Genomic DNA, 25,352 nt, shown 5'->3' on the forward strand with positions numbered 1-25,352 from the left:
GCAGAATACTGTGATCTGAGAACACAGACCCTGCACAGCAGAGCTGTGCCACAATATCTCCCTTGAGAAGAAAAGGATTATAGAAGTCTTGTCTTTAAATGAATGGGGAAGTGATGGGAAAGAAAACCATGGGAGAAAAGATGGGAGAAGCCCATAATTTTAGCAGGTTTTGCATGGAACATAAATTCCGCCCTCCATCCCCACTCCATGAGAAAATTTCTGGGTAACAGTATTGGCAGTGCCCTTTCCCTCAGTCATCCTTCTCTTTCACTCAGCCACAAAGGGCAAGAGCACATATTCCTCCCCTAAGAAATCCCCTCAGAAATCAGATTGGCATCTTTTCTGGAGGAGATGGCTCTGGAATGCAACACTGGGATTCATGCTTTGCATGTGGCTCTGTTAAGAGGTATTTCTGCATTGCATGCAGGAGAGGTTCAGAGGGCACAGCACCAGGTACCACATGAAGACAGCCTTTGTGTTGTTAGCCACCTTTCCTGCTGATAGCATGAGACTGGGGCTGGGAGACATGTATGGCTCACTAGTGAGGGCAGGAGAATTGTGCATCATCTGTCTGAACTGAGTGTCTTCCTTGCCTTCTAGCTGCTTGGGGACACATTTTAGGTGTGGGGGATGCGAGCAGAGGATCACTTCCATTCCTGCATGGAAGTCATTTCTCCCATACAGGAATGGGGACAGGAGCCCCAGATATTTCAGGAGGTCATCAGTTAAGAATTTGCAGCCAGCTCTGCTCTCTCTGAAAGCTAAACCTCTATTTAATGTAAATGCCTGCCTCCAAACCTGGTGGCACCCCTGTCTGGGGTTGATGAAAGGATGGTTGTTAAAAGGCCTGAGATGTCCACAGTCTGTGCCCAATGAAGAGTAGGACCAGCCTGTCCCTAATCTCTCCACATCCCCATGCAGTGTACTGCCCAGGTGGAGGAGCACAAGTCAGGAGCAGACCCACCTCTCCTGGCAAAGAGTTAATAAGAAACACATTTAGTGTTCCTGCTCTTTCACTAGTGGGTCTCTGTGCTAGCCTTTAAAATTGAGGTTTGGGAACTTACCAGGGTAATAAATGTATGGGAAGGCATCAACATGTTTTTGAGCATTCTGAGGAGCTACTGTTAGAGCTAGAGTTTTAAAAGAAACTCCAGAAAATATGAACTGCAATAACATCATGTGAACTAGCAGTAGAATGCATCATTTTAATAGACTGTAGCCTTGTGTACCTCATGCTTACCAAATGGCAAAGCAAAGGCAGTTCATAATGTGATAAACCTATACACTGAGTAGAATTTCCTTGCTTTGCTATCTTGGTGAATCCTCTTCTCACATTGTATCAGGATACTTTTCCACTAGAAAATGAGATGCATTAAGTTTCAAGGCAAAAATGTTTCCTGTTTTACCACTGGAACCAGCTCTGTCCTACTTCTATCCTGGGATCAGAAGATGGGACCAAAAAATGTCAGGGAGAGACATGAAACCTCTGTTCACACAAGCACTATAATGTACCTCATGGAGCCCACATTAAAGCAATGTGTTTTGCTCTCTGTAGCTGCTGTGGGTAAGAAGCTCTTTGTGCCTTCCAGCTCCCTGCCCAGGCCACAACAAGCTGTTTGTGCCACAGCAGCCCTGCTTCTGCAGAATTGAAGAGCCTGAACAGGAAAGCCTGTTAGGCTGTCCTTGTGAACCCATCTGGAAGTGCTGGCAAATGCACAACTAACCAACCTTTTGCCTGAAAAAAAATGCAGAATTTTGAGTAAGCCTCCGAGCTTGTCAATGCCGAGTTGTTTCTGGCAATGGAACTATAGTTTCTTGCCTTAGGGTTGGTAAGAAACGGTTAAAGAGTCTCATGGCACTAATTCTCCAGGGGGTTTTTAGTCCCTGGTTCTTGCAGAAAGGCTGACAATGCAGGAGGTGTTATAAGCAGATGCAGCACTGTGGTGCTGAGCTGAAATGGGAAGTTGCAGATCTGGGTGCCCACAAGGGACAGGAGATCATCTTTGATCGTTTTTCTTTAGGGGCATTTTGTTCCTTTCTCTTGAGAGCTGACAGCATGAAGTATTTCTGCTTGCTCTATTCCCTTCACCTAAGCAGCAACTCATAACACACTAAACACACATCTCAGACACACTTGGAGTACAGACAAGAAACCCTATGTACCAGACAATGGAAGGGATGAAGCCAACATATTGCATGGTTTCTAGGCGCCTATTTCACAGCTTTCCTGGAGTCAGACTCATGGTTTGGAAATTACAAGAATGACAATATTGAAATCTTTAATTAAATGCAGAGTTGAAAAGTGTTCACAGCTGCCACCAAAATGTGTGCTGCGGTGGGAGCAGGATGTGGTATGCATGGGAAAAAAAAAAAAAAAAAAAAAAAAAAAAAAAAAAAAAAAAAAGGAAAAGGCTGGAGAGGAGCAGAAATCTTTCCCATGCTTGGATCCGTGAAGGTTACAAGTAGCAGGGGATCCCACAGACGGCCATAAGCTAAGAAAAAAGCCTTGTCGCCACATCGTGGCCAAGCGAGGCGTCGGTAACACAGCCCTCCTGCCTCTCTCTCTCTCTGATCAGGAAAACGGGGAAAGCTAGGCTCTCGTGTAAAGCCCAGCTGCAGGGAGCGAGCTGCGATGTTTAGTTCGAAGTATCAGAGGGGCAGGGCAGCCCCCCGGGTGCTCCGGGCGGGCTGCGATGAGATGAGATGAGCTGGGATGGGATGCGATGGGATGCGATGGGATGCGATGGGATGCGATGGGATGCGATGGGATGCGATGGGATGCGATGGGATGCGATGAGATGCGGTGCGATGAAATGCGATGGGATGCGATGAGATGCGGTGCGATGGGATGCGATGGGATGCGGTGCGATGCGGACTGCGCGGCTCCGGCGCTCCCTCTGCTGCCGACCCTGCCCCGGCAGGGAATTCCCAGCGCTCGGAACGGGAACCGCCGGGGCACGGCTTGGGCAAACTGAGCATTTATCAGGTATGACCCTTTCCGTTTCCAGAGCCGCGCTGTCCCTAGGATATAGTGATACTCGTCTGCACACTGCTGTGGTGTAGCGAGGCACAGGAATCACAGCACAGAGTCAGAGCATCAGTTAGGTTGGGAAAGATGCTTAAGATGAAGTCCAGTCCTTAGCCCAGTGCTGCCGAGTCCACCACTAAACCAGGTCCTCAAGTGCCATATCTACATGACTTTTGCAGACTTCTGGGATTGCTGCTTCCTCACTTTCCTGAGCATCCTGTTCCAATGCCCAACCACCCTTCCAGTGAAGAAATCTTTCCTTCTCCCCAATCTAAACCTCTCCTGCACAACGTGAAGCCATTTCCTCTTGTCTTGTTGCATGTTACCTGTGAGAGGAGATTGACCCCCACCTTGCTAAAACCTCCTTTTCTGTACAATGGGGTCACCTCTTTTTCTCCAGGCTAAACACCCCCAGCTCCCTCAGCCACTCTTCATGGGACTTCCCCAGCTCCATTGCCCTTCTCTGCACTCACTCCAGCCCCTCAGTGCCTTTCCTGCACTCAGGGCCCAGAGCTGGACACAGCACTCGAGGTGTGGCCTCAGCAGTGCCCAGGACAGGGGGACAATCCCTGCCCTGCTCCTGCTGCCCACACCATTGCTGATCCAGGCCAGGATGCCATTGGCCTTCTTGGCCCCCTGGGCACACTGCCCACACTGCCACTGTCAACCAGGGGTCAGGAAGACAGTCAGGGTGACTGTATGCTGTGACTGGTGCAGCAATGTGCATTGCAAGCTCTCTGAGCCCTCACTTTAGCTCTTGCCCTGGTTAGGAGAGCAGGTCTTAGGGACCAACCCCTCTTATACCAACAGACTGTGTTGCATGCCTGCTTTCCCTATGTGTTGCAGGGAATGAATGGGGTAATGCACAGCCAGAAAATGCAGTCAGGCTTAGTTCTCAAACCTGACATGCAACCACAGAGATAAACATAATGGTAAAAATGGATTCACAAGATGGGGCAGGTCAATCTGTTTACCAGGCTCAGCAGCAGCCTGGGGTTGAGTGCGTGGCTTAAAAACTGAAACTTCTTCCCATGAAAGCTGAAATGACAGAAGACTGCTCCCAAGGCCAAATGCCCTGCTGTGTGGCAGGTGACAGGTGACAGGACAGGTCCCTCCCAGGTGTGGGAGCAGCTGCACTGCACAGCACGGTGCTGTTGCAGCACACACACATTAGAGGGCTATCGAATGCAATCATGAGCTGCACAGAGAGGCACCCACTGCTCTTCCCCAAAGGGTGGAGGGAAAGGGGATTGGAAGGCAGCTGGGGGGAGATTTACCCTGTAGCATCTGTGTGGAGTGTTGAAATAACACAACGGAAGCTTCTTGCTGTGAGACCAGAAAAGATGGTGAATTAAAAGATATTTCTGGCATCTGTTTATTTCAATGCAAGGAAAAGGTAAAAGAAGGAAGAAAAGCAAGATTTTTAGATAAGCCTGTCATTACCAGTCAGTTCAAAGTTAAGCTGAAATAACACATCTAGTTTGAAAACTGGCCACGGATCACAGTAGTGGATCACTAGACTGGATCACAGCAGAGTGAGGCTCCAGCAGCAAGTTCTATTGACTCTGGGACTCTGTACCTAGGTGTGCATAGGTTAGGGTGTAGGACCCACAGCAAGATTTACAAAGTGCTTGTATTAGGGCTCTGACTAGCCAAAAACCCTTGGACTGCTAAAATGGACAAAAGGACTAGGTCATTATTGATTTACTAACTTTATTCCTATTCTTCAAGAGTATTGCCTTTACACTGAGACTGTGCAACTCTTATAGACACACTCTCCCTTTTCCCTTTCCCCATATCTTCTTTTAGCACTATGAGCTGTGTGATTCCCACCTGTTGCAGAGAAGCAGCACCTTTGAGAAAATGCAGTATTTAGAAACCTCATGCCTAGATCATGAAGGATGTCTGAAGGCAAACAGACAGCCAGAAATGTGGCTGTTCACAAAACCAAGGTTTCCATTGCTCATACCTGAAAGTAGCTTTGGATGGTATCTGTGGTCACCAAAACCATACAGGCTCCTTTTCCCCGTGGCTTGTCTGTCATGATCATCATTCATGTATCTGTGGCGTATTATTTGGGTACAATATTTATCCACAATGAATTGTTCTTCTGATTATGTGATCTCACAAAAAAACCAAACCAAACCAAACCAAACCAAACCAAACCAAACCAAACCAAACCAAACCAAACCAAACCAAACCAAACCAAACCAAACCAAACCAAACATAAGCAACAACAAAAAAACCAAACCAAACTAAAACCAAACAAAAAAACCCTAACCAAAACAAAAAAAAACCCCGAAAAACCTCCCTTCCCAGAACCCCAGCACAAAATGATCGGTTTCTCTTTGGAATATAAGTAGTGAATTGGTGAATGGAGGAATGGAGGAGAAAGAGTCTGTTTTCTTGGCACTGAGACACTAAGGCTTCTTACCCAACCCACCAATGAGCCCAGTGCAGGAGGAATGTCTGTTGCCTGCACATCTCCAAAATGTAGTTCTGTGATTTCTTCCTTTCTCTTTGTTAACAGTGGCCACTCTGAGTTAGTGATTTGTGCATTATGGGGCTGTGCAGACATGGATTATCTTTAGCCAAGATTGATAAAGCAAGAGAGAAGGCTTAGCAGACTAATAAATTTTCTTTCTGGTTTCCTCTGAAATGTAATAATGAAAATATTATCTGCTAAGAAAATTGGAAGAAATCCCTCCTCTTATGGTTTGGGAATCTCTATTTTTACATTTCAAGAGAATAATTAGTAGAAGAAAACTGGGAGTCACATGCAGAAGAGGAATTAGACAATTGCTTACAGAAATGTTCATCCCAAGACCAGATACTTAGGTCCCCTAATACTATGGCACAGAGAACATTAATATAAGAAAAGCAGATAGCAGCCAGACCAAAGGCATATGATTCCTGAAACAAATGAATAGCTGTATCTGAAATCCTGTGTGTGCTCCTGTAGACTTGACATGATCATTCCCTGAAAGATTAAAGGAAGATATTTAACCATCTTGACAGTAATGTTAGATAAATATTTTCATCCTGCATATTCACAAAGCAACATTTGTTCCATGTTGATAGTTATTGAGTAAAACCTTGGTGTTTTTTTTCTGCTATGCAGAAAACCATGTAGGTGGCATGTGGATGGTTATGTGCGCTCATGCACACAGACGCCAGAAAATTCATCTCCCTATTGTTGATTACTAAAGAGAGAAACTTCAATTTGAAGCAGGATTTATTTTCCACACGATTTATGGTGTAGTTCCCCAACAGAAATAAAAGAGCTGGCCCAAAGGCAGGTTCCACCTGAGACTGTGAGCAGAGGCTGCCTGAGCTGCTGGCTGCAGGGCACGGCTGGCTGGGCTGTGTGCATTGTGCTGCTGGCCTGCACAGGGGCTGGTGATGCTGGGTCAGGGGCTGAGCCTTCTCCTGCTTGGATAAGTATTAAAGAAAACAGTAAAAATGAAGATATCTCTTAGGGCAAATCTTCTTGAAAGAAAAGCAAGGCAGAGTTTTTTATTCCTAGAAGCCTATTAAACTTTAAAATCTCTAGAGTCTGGTTAGAGGCACATATACTGTATTATTCCCCCAGATATTTTATGGCTATTCAGAGGTTGATTTTCTAACCACAGGCATTGATTTGAAACAAGACAGTATGCACTTCGTGGGGCCTCAGAATATCCAGGGACCCCAGAGTGAGGCTGCTCTGCTGAGTGTGCTGATTGTCTGCACCTGGCCAAGCTGCTTTGGGTTAGCTGCAGTGCCTCAATAGGGGTGATAATTTTGCAGTCCAAGGACACTCTTCACATGCGCTTGAACATGAGGAAAATGTGTATTTCCTCAGGAAACCAAGCTGCTGCTTGAGGAGGGCCCAGATATCCTCCCCAGGGATAGCTGCTGGGAAGTGAAGAGTATAATACCAGAGTTTCTAACTCTCCAAGACAAGTTTTTTATCTTCCTAAAATCTGAGAGTTTGGATGATCTTTGGACCTTCCACATCATTTTTCCACAAATGGAATGGTCTCTGGTCTCATTTTCCACTGTAGTGCAGTGGGTTACAGAACTGCCTGGTTTCACTCTTAGGCTTAGCCAGTGCCAGAGTGTCTTTTCATCCTGCCACTCCTTCAGCAGCTCCAGCTTCTCCAGTGCCAGGGGAGCATTAAGACCAGACCCAATGGAAGGCCCTCTGGCTGGGATATCATGGAGAACAGGATCTCATAGCAGCTTCCTACTGCCTGTGCCTGCTGCCGACGACCTGTGTTCACCATGGTTTAAAGCACATCTCTTTCTTACATGAGATAGTCAAGCTGTAAATATTCTGTCTTACAGTTAATTTCTTCAGGATCTTGCATTAGTGCCAAGAGATACACAGATGTAGAAAGGCACTTCAGATTTTTGAAGACACCTCTGTTTTTCAATTTGCAGCTCAAGGGTTGCACACATCTATACAAAAAACAACTCTCAGTTTTCCATTACCTTGCTGAGTTCCCTTAGTTGGGTGTAAGCCAGAATTTGTATTTCTCAATTTTGGTGAATCACATTGCTAAGCCACCCACTCTTACTTCACAGGGATATTCTGCTTGTTTGACCTTTTTATGCAAAGCTGGGAAACTTTTTTGTGTCACTTTACATTTCCCCATTCCAGTATCCTTTCCTATATCTTTTTCTTTTTCCTTTATTTTAAATTTTTTTTTCTCATTAGAAACATTTTGTCTTCAGCCTTCTGACTGGAAATAGGATAAAAATGGTCTTCCTTGAGCAAGAAATGCCTATTGCTGTGAGAGGTTTTATCCTGGTAGATCACTGTTCTCATCTACGATTTGTGATTTTCCCTAGTCTAGTTCTTTAAAAGTTTCAGCATGTTCAAAATAAAATCAGTTCAAAAATTCCCTCACTCCAAGGTATCCATCTGTTTCTTCCCTGCTATCCTTCCTCTCTTACACCTCAATTTTTTGTCTTCTACTCTCCCTGATACACAGAGCAAGTACATTAGGGCCAATCTCAGAAAGCAACGGAATGAGCGAGGTAGATGGAAAAGACACCACATTTGCCAATATCTGGAAGGAATGAAGGAGTTTCATTCTCAGATGTGATTTGATGACAAGAGTCCATTCTATAAAGAGATGGTCTATGAGTGACGGCAGTGAGCTGCACAATGAGACCCTTCAGCAAAAACCTGTCTAGACATACAGGATCACAAGTGGTAAGGAAGGAAGAAAGCTCTCAGTGTTGGGAGAAACTTAAGCAATTGTCATGAGACACTTTGCAGATGAGATGTAAATATACTAGAAAAAATAGGAGGACATGGCTAGAACACAGTAGAACTATGAGGGGGCACATGTGCTAAAGCAGTTTGTAGGTAGACACCTGCTAGCAGGAGTTTGGGGGAACAGGGGATGGTGCAACCTGATCAACAGATTGATTGAAGATTTGGACTTATGTGGAGGGAAAGTAAACTCAGGAGTCCCAGCAGGGCTCAAACTAGCACAGGTGTGTGTAAGTCTTAGAAAAAGCAATAACTGGACAGTGATACATCATGATTTGTGTGAAATAACCACCCACCACAACTGAGATGGTGCATTTGAACTAAGATTACACGACCAACTAAAAACATTATCCGAAAAGCACATATACTGTTTAACAATTGTGATAGGGAAAAACTGAAAGAAAAGGCTTTGCCCTATTTTAAAGAATCAGCATAGAGTCAGCATGCTTTTGCTAGGGAAATGTCTAAAAAATCTTTCTGACTATTAGGGCAAAGTCTGTGAAATTCATACAGAGCTACAGTCACCAGTGCTATTGAGAGTATATTAGTGAAATTAATTATTACAGATATAGTATCTTTGTTAATCATTCTTAGTAAAAAATGAAGTTATTATTTTCCACTTTTAGTAAGTAAAAGGAAATAAATGAGGGGAGAGAGGTGGGGTGTAAGACCATGTCACCACAACTGAGATATTCGTGAATATAGTCTCTTGAATATTTATTGTAATTGCAAAAGGGAAAAAAACTCAGCAAAAGAATTAAACAAGCAAAATTCACTTGGTATACAGAAATCACATACAAACAGAATATCCAATGGAATACACATGGTCGCTACGTCTGCACAGAATTAGAACTCTCCACGTGGATAAAACTTGTACTGGACATTCAGACAAGAGCTTCCACAGATTTATGGAGAAGATTCACAAAATTTATCACCCAGCAGCATTTTAGCTAACATATTTTTTAAAACCACAGTAGCTATATTGCAGTAAGAGCCAGGAGAGAAGGCAGAGATTGTCACCCCCTCACAAAGGTATCCTAAACACGTACTTCAATCTTTCTTCAAGAATAGTTCAGCAAACAAGTTGGTTTGAGAGAACCAGAAAAGCTACATATTATCAAGGTAAGCATTTATTTTCGTGCACGTAATCACATCTATGAGGAATTATAAAAAAGCTGGGTAAAATTATCTGCCAGCCCTTGAACTGCCAGGTCACTTAACAATAAAAAGTTTACGGAGTCCTGTAGCAGGCTATATTTCCATGGTGGTGTCTCATATTCTGACTCTTACTTTGTTGCTCAGCAACAATGATGTCAAGAATTTCCTTTTTATATTAAGCAATCCCAAATTTCTATCTATATACATCTTAATTTTGCTCTGGTCTATATAATTTTGTAGAAGTTTTAATGGCATTAGGTACAAAAAAAAGTTTCTTTTAAGGACTTTTCACGTCATTGCAAGTACTGTCATGTGCTACTTAATGCAATTTGGCTACTTTGCTTCCTCAGAGACTGCATTTGATAACATCGGAAAGGAAACCCACTATACTGGTTTCCAGTAGGCTTTGGAATTTCATTCTTTTCCAGAACAAGCAAATTCAAAGAAAAAACAAAACAATGCAACAAACAACCATAACTTATTCTACCTCGTACATTGTCAGAAAAATGCATCAGATCAAACAAAAAATCTACTTATGTACCTTTTGTTGTGATACTAATAAATATACATTTCAGGAAAATTGTCTGACAAAACCAGTTCCCCAGCTCCTCCACATGGCCCAGGCTCAGTAGCCTGTCTCTGTTTAGTAAATTCCCAATGTAGATGACACATGCCTTTGAAACTGGAGATTCAGCAAGAATTAACAGAATGAGCTTTTCTGCAGGCTCTATGGGCTCTGCTGGGAACCCATGGCACATCAGTGATTCAGGGTTTAAGGTTCCTTGCTCATGTTCTTAGAGAACCATTAGAATCATGCAAGGAAGCAGGAATAAATAAATTACTGGATGTCTCCTTTTAATTTCATGGTTAGATTCTGGCCTGCTTTTTGTTTCCATTTGTACTTCAGCTTTATGCCTAATAGTGGAATTGTTAAACTTTGAAGGCCATGCAAAACTGAAGTGAAGAATGTGGGTCAGTATCTTTAAGGAGGTATCTTCCATCTTTAGTACCTAGAGAAGATAAGAAACTGAATTTTCAAAAGTGACCAGTTAAGGTCATGTTCCACTCTGCTATGCTGCTGACTGTGGTTGAAGCTGTTTGGAACATGTTAAACCGGGGCACCAACAGAAGTTTGGTAAGTCATCTGCAAGAATATTGGGTATTTATTATTTCAGGTAAGTATTATGAGTTAACTGTATCAGATTAAAGAAAATACGTCTACATGATATTATGTAATACAGGCAGAAAGAGCACATAACTGACTCTTTAAGAATAAACAATTAACTCACCATAAATGCTGAGCTCTAAGAGATTCTGTTAATGCTTCTAGAGAACATGCTTTAAAAAATATAGGCAGATAGTTTATAAATGGTTTTTTCTGACAGAAGGCCTGTCCCACTAGTGGTGTAACATGACAATTCTCAGGAAAGGAACTCAGAACTCTAAAAGTAAAATTGACATGCACTTGCAGCAAACAAACAAGTATCTTTAACCATAGTCTCATATATGAAAAATAGTTTAAGTTACTTAAGAATATTCTTACACTACACTGGTAAAGTGTTTACTATATAATATTTCTACAAGACGTGTACATTTACTAGAAATCCTAAGCCACACAGGCATCATCAACAGCTTGTCACACATACATGATACTTCTCCCTTTCACACAAGTTTATATACACTGAGTAAATAATTAAATATTGCACTTATTGGCCCATGATTCCTCAGTCTTGAGGTATTAAAAAATAGAAAAAATATCTATTTTTATAACATTTTTTCATGCAACATGTAGGACATCTGAAATACACGAACGCTAATATATAGGTTACACATTGTGACAGTCCAACTGAGTCACAACACATCTGACATTACTGACAAAATACCAAACAGGAGTTACAGCACAAACATTTCATATATCACTAGTTGCAGGTACATGTCAGAATTACTTGAGGAAATTTATCACCAGAAGTGGTAAACAATCTCTATCTAACTTGTATTTCTGTGTGTTATAGGTGAGTAAGAAGTTATGGGAAAATCAGGACTTTTTCATCTCCCCCAGATCAGGTAGCAAGTACCTTTTTGTACAAATGACAAGCCATCTACCTCTGCTGGAACCAAGGTTAATAAACATTTGGTCTTCAAATGAAACACATTTGATTTCCAGCAGTAAAGACAATTTAAGGGTAAATTTGGGAAGGTGGAACTGAATAGAAATAAGTAACAGTGGGAAATGAATGAGTGTCAGAGATGTACTACTGTATATATGTCCATAATGTGCAGTCACACATTTTGCTTCACTGAATACCCATGGATAAACAAAAGGGGGAAAAAAAAAGCAATCTTAATTTGCAAATGTGAACTACATTTATTCCTAAATAAAATAATTGAAATGTGCTGCTTTTTAAATGAGACTGGACAAGTGATCAACCTTGGAGAATCTGGAGTCAGAGTGTATGGATCAATGGTGGAAATTAACACACTTTATTATCCTGTTGGCATAAGTGAAGATATGTTGCTAAACCCTGTGAGGATGTATCTATGAGGCTTCAAACTCATGGTCTCACATTGCTAAATCTGTCATGCTAAAGAAGAACTAGGCTCATACATTGTGACTCTATATGGAGCAGGCCAAGGAGGAATCAGTCTGTCATCAGAACTGAAATTTAGCTGATGCCTGTAAAAAGTTAAAAAATAAAACTTACTTCTCAAAGAACAAATATAGAAAAGAGTTGCTCAGTAGGGGTAGAATTTGTATTGGGTTTGTATTGGGTTTCTCTTGGAATGCAATTGCAAAATCATTTGTCTGCTCTGAAAAAACAAGTGTATAACCACCAAATGTAGAATTTTCGTTACTTTTTTTCCCCTAAAAATGGCAAATTTAAATAATTCTCAAAGTTAGGCTCAAACTCCAGCAAATTCTGTGCATCCTGAAATAGCACTTCATTTCTAAAATAAAGAAGATGCAGGTGGTATGGCTGAATATACAGAGCTGAACAGACTGGGAAGAAAATTTAATCTTTCACACTGGTGCTCTGGAAAAGGCCACATAGATGTAGCTGCTCAGGTAATTTCTTTAGGTGTTGCATTAAGTATAAGCACAAAGGAACAAACAATTCCAGGTACCAGTCACTTACACTGTTCAAAGAGCTGTTCAAAAGTCGTTCAAAGAGTATTTTTGACAGAAAATTAGGCTAGTTCATATTTATTTAAAACACCAAATGAACATGTCTAAATAAACTAACCACCACCATCAAAAATAACAGATACATTATTAAGTCAGTTGCACTTGTAACTTGTGAACATGAACTCTTAAAATAATCAAAACCATGCATCTGAATGTTCTACCCAGCAGGGCTGGCTAGCTGTTTGCAGGTTGGTGCACCCCAGGAACCAGTCAATCCCCATTCTCTTGGGTGCTCCCAAGGTATTTTTCTGACCAGTAGCTTGAAAGTGCAGCAAGCAGCACATTGTCAGAGCATGATAAGGCTGGCACATTGCCCATGCACAGGATTAGCCTGCTGCTATAAGCTTTAGTCTAGATCATAACTTGGAAAAAGGATTGTGCTGTATTAGTTCAGCTTCAGCTGGTGCTATGGAGCTCAGGACTCCCTGCCCAAAGGCATCTCATCTCTCAGAAATTTAACATGCTTTTTGTATCAACTGCTGTATCTCACCAAGTGAATAAACCTCAGCTGAAGGAAGTATCTATGGCTAGACCAATGATTTGCTGTGACATTCAGTCTTATTTCTATGTTGGAAGTGACAACAAACTAATGCAAGAACTTTTTCACTAATATTTGTAATGAGGCTGAAAGTAGTTTTGTTTCTCCTATCCAAGTTTTTCTCTGAGCCCTCTCCTCTTCTATCACAAAATATGGTGCTTTGTAGCCTGGTACTTGAAGGAATTGTGCCACACTACTGGATAGATCAGGGATATAACCAAAACCTGCTTGTCTTCTCAAGGAACTCATAATCAGTGGCTTCTGGATACATGTGAAGAAAAAGGCATTGATTGTTTAAATTTGGGCCCTTGATCAAGTTGTGAAAGGTTCTTCAAAAATGTTCAGCCTACCTGAATTCAAGATAATTACAGTTCTATCATGTAAGTTAGGAGGAGCTGAACCAGACACAGGCTGCTATTGGATATTCTATCCCATAGGAAGCCAAAGAATAATTTTAGACAGAATGAAAATTCTAACACTGCTAGTCCCCTCAGAATTCTTGGAATATTTGGGGAAGACAAAGTGAGTTACTTCTCAAAAGCTTTTCTGTCTTCCCTGTTTAACTACAAAACTGCTTGAACTTCCACGTATTTTCAAGTTCAGTGAAAGTCACAATTGGATAAATTTGGTTTGACGGGACCACAGCAGGTCATCATTTCCAACCTTCAACTCAAAACAGTGTCAGCTGAGAGGGCTGAGTGGTTTTCCCAGTGTTTTGGACAGTCTGATCTTGAAAAACTCCAAGTGTTTTATTGGAACATTTTAAAAATTAATCTAACTCTGAACTCCATGACAATGTCTAAAGTTTTGGGGAGATTTTAGATACCAACTCATTCTGCTGCTGTATTTCAGAGGAGCTTTTTCCTTTTAACACATTTTTAGCACTCTAAGGAACAACACCACTCTGAGAGCTGCTTCATCCAGCCACCATCTCATGCAGAAGGCCAAATATATGTGAGCACCTAGCAGGTTAGTTGTCTCAGAAACTTGAAGCAGGTGTTCTCCTTAGATTTTGCTGTTACTCTTCTGCCCGGACTCCTGATGCAAAATTAAAAGCAATTAATTAATTCCATTACATAAAGAACTACTTATCTACCACTCAATTTGTTTAAAAATATATATGCTAATAATGTATTCTACCACCAATTAGAGTCTAAATGCTTATAGCCAGGCAGGGAGGATCTTAAATTCATTGCAATGGAGTACAAGCAAAGTGTGGCTGCAGCAAGGAACAGTTTGAAGCCTTTTTTCCTTATAGCACTGCACACAGGAGATGACCATTTCACATCAAACATCTCAGAGCAAAGCTGGAAGAATACTTGCACTTCTAGCCATACTGCATATTCAGGATATGCCCAAGATCCTTGTCAATGTGAATATGTATTTCCCTTCCTTGCCTTAGATGTGTCAGACTAATAATACAACCTAAGATTTGTCTAAAGAATTCGAGAGCTGAAGCTGAATTCTCTCTCAAGGCTTTCCTGCTCCTTCTTCTCGAGCAGAAATCACTGACATAACAAGAAAAGCATGGAAAACTGCCCAGTAGCCATTTCAAATGTAGCTTGCTCAACTTTGTATCACTTCTTTTTTTTCCAATCAGCTGGCACCTAGTGGGTGAAAATGTACTAGTAAAAGTGTCTCAGTGCTCTTGGCAACACCTGCTGTCTTAAATGGGGGAGAGAAAAAAAGCACCCAAGAGAGAGATAGCATAATGGTTTGGATGGCACACACCTCTTCCACCTGGCTGGTTCTTCACTCTTAAAAGGAGGGTGCTTTTTCTTTGTGGAGGTAAATCAGTCTCCATGTCTACCAGGGGAAAAAGCTCTTAAATAAACTGGCTAGCAGGACAATGGTTTGAATACCCAGACTGAAGACAGCATTGATTCATTTACATTAGGCAGCCCAGATAGAACCCTCCTGGCATATCCATTGTATGTGTCTGTATGCCTTGTTTGGAAGTAGCTTCTACTGTGTCAAAGTGTATTTAGATTATTTAATAAAATTTTTTAAAAGTGCCATTTTCTCTTAGTGTGTATCAGGAGTTCTATAAATTACCTTCAAAAAACATAAACTGTAAAGAAGGATTTCTTTGCAGCTGTGAGTCATTCAGTGTACTATGTATTATTTAATTTTCTTTTATTTTTCAGACTTTTCCTATTGCTGACAGTTTAAAAAATGTCAGCCTTGTCTTAAATTCTGTCTAATTGGAAAAATAAAATAATCAGTGCTTCTTCAATTATGCTGTTTAGTTGAAAAAGGTCATTGTAATGCAAGTAAAGAGTTGTACAAAGTACTTCAAGACACAGATGTAAGAAACTTCCACCAATTAGTAGAGGAGTAAAACTGTGAAATATAACTATTTTAACACTTTATCATAAAAGAATTTGTTTACTTTATTCTGCTATCTTCACAGTCTTTTTCTGATCTTTTCAATGCATTCAGCCTAAGATTAGAAATGTTGACAATTTTTTATTACTCCTAAGGTTTTAAAAAATACCAATTCTCTTGCCAAAACAAATGGAAAAGAACGAGGTCAAACTTCAGTTCACTGACACCATCAGCATTCCTGCAATAGGTCTGAGTAAAATACAGACATTTGTAGCCACTGTGGTGGTAGCTGTCTCAGTGATTGAATGGGAGAGGAAATTCCTGAAAACTGAAGCATGCAGGTTTGACAGCAATGTGACAAGGCAGCTTTTGGCTATGAACAACCAAACACAATGGATTTGGCACTGTCAGACATAATATAGGACTGCATGGTTAATGTCTCTGCAGGCAGAAATGGAAAGAGCTAACTAGCCTTCTACTACAGGGGCAGGTAAAACTGGGATCTCCAGAATGATGGAATGAGAAATTAAGTCCAGTTTGAGAAAATTTTTGGATAGACATGATGCTCCTATGTAAAAGTAAATATGCTAGCTATCCAAACAGGATGAAGGACTTAATATTTCTGAGAGTCTGGACTGAACATCCACATCCAATCAGAAATTCATCGGGAATTTTAATGGCTTTGGGCCCAGGATCTAACTTCCTTCTAATTTCTGCAGTTTTCAGCCAGCCAGGATGTATGACACAGTTTGCCAAGGCAATGTGCTCCAGGAAGTGCTCCTTGTACAAGTGATCTGGACAGAATGAGGGATTGGCTCACTACAGGAATGCTTCTAAATTCATTTTCAGTCAGGAAAATATGCAAGTGGCATCAGGAAGCTAACTCAAAACACCCTGACCACTACCCTAAAGATTCAACTATATAGCTTGAAGCCAATGGAACGAGAGACAGTTATAGGCAAACATGGTCTGAGGACATGGCACCAGCTGAAGTGTGACATAAAACAGTAAAAAGAAAATAGAAGTTAATATATACCCTGCATGCAAAAGCCAGGTTCTAAAATATGGATCAGACTCAGACTAAAAACTGCTCTATCCCCATATGCATATCCAAACAGCTTGATGTTAAACAAGACTGTTCTGCCAAATAAGTTAATAAGACAGTATCAATAAAGGCATATAGACCATTCATAAATACTCTGTTGGCAATAGAACACACTGGAGCTGCCTTTGCTGATAGCTGCATTAGCAGCTGCAGTTGGGCTGCTGTGGAGGAGGGGTGTCCTTTAGCTGTGTGTTCTGGTTGCTGGCAGCAATGGTGGGATTCGTCTCCAGGCTTTCTGACATTTTGTCACAGATGATATCCACAAGTCGCTCAAACGTCTGCTTGACATTAATGTTTTCCTTGGCACTTGTTTCAAAAAATTCAAATCCTAAGAAAATAAACAACATGTTTATGGTCTAGGCATGTTTTGGTATCTCCAATAATATACAAAATTCTATTGAGCAAGAGACAGAAGGGAAACACATAAGAGCACACATATGAAAGAAGAGCAGTCAAAATTGTAACACAATCAAAGTACAACTAGTGCTTCTGGCTTTTACAAAGCCAGATAAAGGTACAACCACTTCAAATATCTTCCCTTAGAAAAATTCTACTTTAACACAGTTTAATCTAAAAATTGATACCTCTTTCAGAGTATTATTTTAGGAATGCCCTAAAGCCATTGGGAGCAAGTAATCTGCTGCTCCATCTCTTGCTATTATGTTTCTCTGAGCATTATTCAGTTGGAAACAGCCATTTCCATTGTGTTATTAAGGTGGTGCCAAAATACAAAATAATGCATAGAGAAGTACAGGTAAAAAGCCAAGCAAGACAAAAAAAAAAAGATTTCTGCAATTTGATATTTATTAAAGTTAGACTTTAATCCAGGAGACCAAAGGGATTCTTAACTCCACAAACAGGACTAATTTAAAAAAACAAACAAAAAAACCAAAAAAAAACCAAAAACAAAACAACGAAAAACCCAGAAATGCATATAAGGAAGAAAACATCTTAATTTTTTAAGTAACTTTTTATCTATTCGTTCCCAGTGATTACCCCAAAGGCAAAAACCAGAGCTGTCCTTAGCCCTTAAGGGATGCTGGAAGTCTTTATGGAGCAGAGACAGCTGTTCTGAGCTCTCCAGAGACAATTTTCCTAGGGTTCTCTTCTCTGCCTCCATTTGTACCACAGCTCACCTCCCACATGTGTCCCATTCGTCTAGGCCAGGTTTGCAGCTTGGCCATCAGCCTGTAACCTCGAAGGCTTCTGCTAGTGCTGGGTCTTCCCACATGCTTGTTTCCTTTGCAAATAATTTGTGTTCTTTAAATGATCGTTTTATAGGACTTTTCCTACATTTTCCCCCAGTTACAGCATTGCTCACCCGTTCCCTGATGATTCTAAACTTTTTTCCATTCCTGTCTTTCCGTTGCCTATGGGTTCAATATTGAAACAGTTTACAAAACATCTGATTCACTGGTAGTTTTACAGAAGCCTTTGCACAGTCTGGCTTAGCCTTTGCGTAACTATTTTGACTCCTTCTGATTAAATCTAAATATTAATGTGTAATTATCACTGTCTTTAGTTATGAGAAAAATCCCTGTCAGAAAATTTCAATTGAAACTCTTGGCAGAACGACAGAAAACAGATCTGTGTGGGTCTGGTGGCTTGGTTTGGTTTTATTAATGTTTTACTTTTTTTCTGTTTTGAAAAGCCACATGAAATTTAAATGCAAGTACTTTGATCACAACAGTATTATGTATTCAGTATGCCATCTAAACAGAATGTAATCTCCACATTCAGTCCTATAACTGTTTTCCACACAGCTTTTACAATTTGAGTTCTACCCTAGAATTACTGCAGATAATTATATTTAGCTTGGCATGATAACCCAGTGAGAAGTAATAAGCAATGTACAAACTCAACTCTGCTCTGAATTTTTTCATATTTTTAATTTATGTAAGGTGCTGGACTGAAGTATCACAAAGTACTAAAATGTCTAAATGTATAGGAGCTAAGTAATTACCGGTGAAAGCTAGTGTTTATAGGGAGTTTGGATAACAACAGCTACAAATATTGTACAGAGAGTCTTCCTCTTAGTATCAGGAAGAAGTGTAAGGATAAGCTCACCAGTATGAGAATATATTGCCATAAAAACTTTTCCATTCAGCATTTCTCTGCAAAGCAGAAAAACTGTGAATAATAAAATATTTTCTAGAAAAATTACATACAGTTCTATATTTAGTATCTATATGATATTTCTTTAGTTTAGCTTTTTTTGCATATTTCTTTTGTTCTAAACTAGAAGGAAAATGAGGAAAGCCAGTGCAGCATCACTTGCTGGTGGCTCTGGGCCTCCTGCAGAGCTCCATGCAGGAGAAGGCTGTTCAGATCATTTGGGAGTTGCTTGGGGAAAGGAAGATCCTCCACAATTTCAGTATGCTGTTGAAACCCAGACACAAGTCTAGCTCAGCAATACAATCAATAAACTTCCACAGCTCTCTGCAGGAAGGAAGAGGAAGGCAGCTGTTCCACAGAGGAACAAGCAGAAACACAGGGCAGAAGGACTGAGTGACAATGGGGAAATGGTAGACCAAAGCTTTGGAGATGATAGCAAGAACATGGAATCTTAAGGACATTTAGGAGTGCAACAGTTTTTACAGTTGTAAAGATGGAATAATGTGCACATCAGATGATAATGAAATATCAGATATGATATCTGGGTAAGAGACCTGGACAGAGGAAAGCAGAAAATGTAAGAAAAGTCACAAAGAAGAGAGGACAGTCATGTCAAGAAATATTGCAACAAGGATAAGATCAAGAAAACAGACCCACTATCATGGTGAGGATGTTTGGTATAAAAACATAATGAAAAACTTACAAGGCACCCACTCTCCAAGTTAAATGGAGGATTAAAGAGTGTCAAGCAGAAAATAACAGAAAATAAAGTACTGCTGTGGTGATTTCTATGGAATTGCAGATATGATTTCAGTATAGGAAAGAAACTGCAGTCATAGCAGTGGTGTAGTTGGGTATCAGGCAATGATAGTGTTCCATCATGTTAGACATTAATTGCCTAGACCCTCTAGGCTAGGCTTAGCTGTATAGATGAGACAATGGACAGACCTGAGAGAAAGTGGCTGAATACCCAGTCGCCTCCACAACAAAACTAATGCTTTATTCTTTACTGAAACTGTACAGGTGGGATTTTGGACAGTCTTGGAAATTAGGCCAAATAGCTCCTGCTGTGTATAGGCCTATGACAGGTGCTATTTAAATGCTTGGATGTGGAAATAAACATCCATCTTCCCAAGTGGAGAACAGGCCGTACATGTGAGCTCCTTCCAGGCAGTTCCTGCAGTAAAGCAGATGCAGCTGCACACAGGTGAGACACTTGTAGATTGTCCATGGAAACTGTTCTCACAGATGCAGAAATGGAAACACAGCAATCTTTTGAAGCCAATTAAGACAGTTAAGAAAAGCTTTGTACAGCTTCTGGCAATGACTGTCAAAGCATCATGGTATGTACTGAGCAAGCAGGACCAGCTGAATTACAAAAATTCAGCAGAACAGGAGTTCAGAATCTCATCTGATGCAGAGGAAGACACCAGAGAAAGACCCTTGCAAGAGAGGCTCCTGTAGCCACCCAAACAGCAAGTGAATGTCCTGGGCAAGGGATTCAATTTCTCATGTGAGTGTTACCTTGTACAAGATATCCCATTCAGATAGATTATTTTGTCTGGTTGGTTAGTCTGACCAAAACTCTCTCTGTGGAACAGTTTCTATAGGAGCTCTACAGAATTTTTCCTAGCAGTGTGCCTGGAATCAGCACTTGAATTCAGTTTGTTTTCATTCTGTTATGGAAGGTTTTGTAGTTCTTTTATCCCCATGACACCTCCTTCTCTCCTGACTCATCTTGCAATTATTTTACTAATGGCTCTTAGACACCCTAAGCTTCATAAATCCCTGTGTATGACAGCCTAAGTTCTATGACTTTCAATACTTTCTTCAGGGTTTTTTTCCACTGCTCATTGTTAATGGAGTGAAAACATTTTCTATGAGGGTGTAAGTGTGAAACAAGGTAGCTATTTGGTGATGCCCAGGGAAGCAGAGCTCAAAGAACACCATGTTCCCCATCACCACCTGTGATGATCTGTACTACTGATGTGGATGAGGCCAGGCAGAGGAGATTATTGCAAAGACATGACAAGCCCAAGAGGTAAGTTGGTAGTTAAGGCAGAACAGAGATGAAACTCAGAAAACCCAAAACATCCAAGTGTTGCCTGAATATATGTAAAAAGTGTATGGAACATGCAATATGATATTTTAAATGCCTATTGTGTTTAATTCTGTTTTCCTTTGCTGATTCTTTCCCTTCTTCTCTACTACTGACTCAAAGAAAGCTGGCAAACTCTTGGCAGCTCTACAGAGCACTACAGCAGCAGTGCTAGACAGGGCACTGGCAACTGGTGCTGCTGTTCACCTGGTGATCTACAACACACCCACAGCAGTTAGATGGCTTTCCTAAATCATACATACAGCCAGAATTACTGACTTTGTACCCTCTTTGCCTCACATGTGTTCTGGCTCTGTAGAGGCTCCTTCATGACTCCTCATTAACACTTGTTTATGTCTGCTTTCAAAACACAGAGAAGAAAAAAGCCCAAAAAACAGTCATACAAAAACAGAAGAACATTCTGCACCCTCTCATCCTCCTGAGAAAACACGACATCAAGAGCATAGGCTAGACTGCAAATTTTAAGCACATTTCCACAGACAATACAGACAAGAACTATGCTGATGTTTCAGGAAATACTTCAGGAAAGTATTTGGTTTCAGAATGTTTGTCTACAACAAAGAAAATTTAGTTTATCACCCCAGATGCTATCTTTTACAGATGTACACAAGGGTATGTTCCCTCAATAACTATCCTTCTGGACTTTCATGAAGACAAGCTTGAATTGTGGTCCTCAGTGCTGCTCAGTGTCTTGTTCAGTCCAAAATTCTGACTAGTAGGAGATTGCAGCATCAGAGCAAGAAATGGCTGGAGGAAGCTGCTCCCTTTGTAAGAGTGGAATGTAAAAGGCATGAAGTCATGGGAATTAATAATTTAACAATATCATTATATATAAGGAGAGGAGTTAATAAGGCCTTATTTTCTTGGAATTGTATCCTGTGGGCAGTTCTGAGGGGAGCACTGGCAGGTCTTGCCTTCTTGCCTGCTATGAATAGTATCCAATAAGTTTTGCATTCACATCACAGTCCGTCAGTCAAAGCAAATGCAAGACCTTTCTCCTCTGCTCAGATGTCCAGTTCCTCAGAACTGCCAATATCTTTTAGTCAAAGAGAGAAAGGGCACACATGCCATGACTGCAAAGGTCACCTCTCCTAGGAAACTGGGCGAGAAAGTAGCTGGAGACCACTTCTGCTCTTTAAAGTATCTCCTACACCAGCAACTATCTGGTTATGGCAGCAGTCCTGGTTTTTTGTGCTTTGCTATCTAAATCAATAGGATGGGATGTCTGCTGCTCTAAGAAGCCCAAGTGCTAGACTACGATAAGAAAATTATTAAAACACCATTAAGCCCCAGAACAGGACTCTGCTAATATTATCTCTGTGAAGACCGGTGCTTTATCACCATTCAAGACAGAGAATTAAAACGAAGGTAGAGATTATTAACAGAAATGCTAAGGTATTTATCCATTCTTTAGGATGGCTGAATTTATTAACAAAAACAAAGCTAAAGGAAGACTGTCAGCTGTGGCAGAATGGACAGACCCAAGGAGCAGTCACTGGTCATGCTCTAGCACACATCTCATTTTCAGTCTTTAGAACAAAAAGGTTCATATAAATTCGAGTATTTGTAAATTTATTTTGATTTTTTATTATTTATTATTATTTACTAATATTTATTTTGTATTGCTTTTGATTGTGGTTTCCAGATACCTTTTAAATGAGTGCAGTTGGGCAATAAATTAGATTTCTGGCAAAGATTTTTGTGTATGTGTTTACAGGTTGAGCAAACCCTTGCTCCCCATTGTTATTAAATTACTGCTGTAATGCAGCTCCCAGTATGTGAAAGCAACGGCAGGTTGGCTCCCCACACACCCCCTGCCCCCAAGTAAAAGAACATCCTGGGGACAGGAGCCTGTAATTGCTCTGCCAATACTCTGTCTGTGTTGTAACAAAACAGAAGACTGGTATTTGTCAGTGCTGTCAGTCTGTCTCTTTCCCCTGGAACTAACATTTGGCCATTAAAAAGAGCTGAAGAACAGTGAAGGATGGAATTTTGAACAGGCATATTATAGCACAGCCCAATTATTTTCATTTTTAATGCAAAGCTAGATGCAGCCATATGTCTGTGCTCTCCCAGCTGTGGGTGACCCTGCCTTGTGCACCACAGCCTCCAGTCAGCCACGGAGGCAAAACAGAACTCCCTGTTCCGTGTGCTGAGGTGTCAGTTCCCGCTTGGTCCCTGATTTACATGCCAAAATCACAGCATTATAAATGCCTCTTCAGTTCAGTGCCTGAACTCACAGCTGCCGAGTACCCACAGATGCCTAATGTTCACATTACCCCCAGGGCTCAGACTCCAGGCAAGTGAAGGTGCACCCCAGTCCTGACCCTGGGGAGATGCTGGATTCAGAAAGAATTCCTTCCTGTTCCATCTCAGCAGCAGGTCTGCCCTTGCAGCTGGGTCAGACCATATAAAATTGCAACCTCTGTGAGCCCTGACTACAACGCTAGGCCCCACTTTCAGGCCGACTGGATGCTAAATGGTTTAATTTGAAGAAGCGCAATCACAGAGAGACACAATGTGTCTCTGTTGCCTCCCTGGTAAAACCATTACCTGCATAAATATATGAGCCAAGAACAAAATGCAAACCAAATAGTCAGGGAAGGATGATTCCATTTGCAATAAGGATTTTTTCTCCTGTTTTTGGTGGAAATTATTTTCAAAGCACTGGGAATCAAGAGAAGGAGAGAGGGTGAGAAAAAAAGAAAGCAGGAATAAGGGAAGGGGAGGGAGAGGGGGAAGTTCCGGGAAGGGAAGTTCCGGGAAGGGAAGTTTCAGGGAAGGGAAGTTTCAGGGAAGTTTCAGGGAAGTTTCAAGGAAGTTTCAGGGAAGGGAAGTTTCAGGGAAGGGAAGGGAAGGGAAGTTTCAGGGAAGAGAAGGGAAGTTTCAGGGAAGGAAAGTTTCAGGGAAGGGAAGTTTCAGGGAAGTTTCAGGGAAGTTTCAGGGAAGTTTCAGGGAAGGGAAGTTTCAGGGAAGTTTCAGGGAAGTTTCAGGGAAGGGAAGGGAAGTTTCAGGGAAGGGAAGTTTCAGGGAAGTTTCAGGGAAGTTTCAGGGAAGGGAAGTTTCAGGGAAGGGAAGTTTCAGGGAAGTTTCAGGGAAGTTTCAGGGAAGTTTCAGGGAAGTTTCAGGGAAGGGAAGTTTCAGGGAAGTTTCAGGGAAGTTTCAGGGAAGTTTCAGGGAAGTTTCAGGGAAGGGAAGTTTCAGGGAAGTTTCAGGGAAGTTTCAGGGAAGTTTCAGGGAAGGGAAGGGAAGGGAAGGGAAGGAAGGGAAGGGAAGGGAAGGGAAGGGAAGGGAAGGGAAGGGAAGGGAAGGGAAGGGAAGGGAAGGGAAGGGAAGGGAAGGGAAGGGAAGGGAAGGGAAGGGAAGGGAAGGGAAGGGAAGGGAAGGGAAGGGAAGGGAAGGGAAGGGAAGGGAAGGGAAGGGAAGGGAAGGGAAGGGAAGGGAAGGGAAGGGAAGGGAAGGGAAGGGAAGGGAAGGGAAGGGAAGTTTCAGGGAAGGGAAGGGAAGTTTCAGGGAAGGGAAGGGAAGGGAAGTTTCAGGGAAGGGAAGTTTCAGGGAAGGGAAGTTTCAGGGAAGGGAAGGGAAGTTTCAGGGAAGGGAAGTTTCAGGGAAGTTTCAGGGAAGTTTCAGGGAAGTTTCAGGGAAGTTTCAGGGAAGTTTCAGGGAAGTTTCAGGGAAGTTTCAGGGAAGGGAAGGGAAGTTTCAGGGAAGTTTCAGGGAAGTTTCAGGGAAGTTTCAGGGAAGTTTCAGGGAAGTTTCAGGGAAGTTTCAGGGAAGTTTCAGGGAAGTTTCAGGGAAGTTTCAGGGAAGTTTCAGGGAAGTTTCAGGGAAGGGAAGTTTCAGGGAAGGGAAGGGAAGGGAAGGGAAGGGAAGGGAAGGGAAGGGAAGGGAAGGGAAGGTGAAGGGAAGGGAAGGGAAGGGAAGGGAAGGGAAGGGAAGGGAAGGGAAGGGAAGTTTCAGGGAAGTTTCAGGGAAGGGAAGGGAAGTTTCAGGGAAGGGAAGTTTCAGGGAAGGGAAGTTTCAGGGAAGGGAAGGGAAGGGAAGTTTCAGGGAAGTTTCAGGGAAGTTTCAGGGAAGTTTCAGGGAAGTTTCAGGGAAGTTTCAGGGAAGTTTCAGGGAAGTTTCAGGGAAGTTTCAGGGAAGTTTCAGGGAAGTTTCAGGGAAGTTTCAGGGAAGGGAAGTTTCAGGGAAGGGAAGGGAAGGGAAGTTTCAGGGAAGGGAAGGGAAGGGAAGGGAAGGGAAGGGAAGGGAAGGGAAGGGAAGGGAAGGGAAGGGAAGGGAAGGGAAGGGAAGGGAAGGGAAGGGAAGGGAAGGGAAGGGAAGGGAAGGGAAGGGAAGGGAAGGGAAGGGAAGGGAAGGGAAGGGAAGGGAAGGGAAGGGAAGGGAAGGGAAGGGAAGGGAAGGGAAGGGAAGGGAAGGGAAGGGAAGGGAAGGGAAGGGAAGGGAAGGGAAGGGAAGGGAAGGGACTGCTGACCAGGACACAGGTCATGTTCAGAGGCCTTTGCAGGTTC

General features: G+C 41.8%; 1 protein-coding gene across 1 annotated transcript in view; it reads right to left on the reverse strand.

Moving 5' to 3' along the window:
* Positions 1–8,994: 8,994 nt before the first annotated feature.
* RAB3C (RAB3C, member RAS oncogene family) overlaps positions 8,995–25,352 on the reverse strand; it is a 129,429-nt gene continuing 113,071 nt past the window's right edge. The window contains exon 5 of the mRNA XM_056514410.1: positions 8,995–16,935. Within this exon, the coding sequence (XP_056370385.1) occupies positions 16,748–16,935 (188 nt within the window). The 3' untranslated portion in view covers positions 8,995–16,747. The remainder of the gene's footprint in view (positions 16,936–25,352) is intronic.

This window comes from Oenanthe melanoleuca, chromosome Z (genome assembly GCF_029582105.1).
Source record: "Oenanthe melanoleuca isolate GR-GAL-2019-014 chromosome Z, OMel1.0, whole genome shotgun sequence".
NCBI lineage: Eukaryota > Metazoa > Chordata > Aves > Passeriformes > Muscicapidae > Oenanthe > Oenanthe melanoleuca.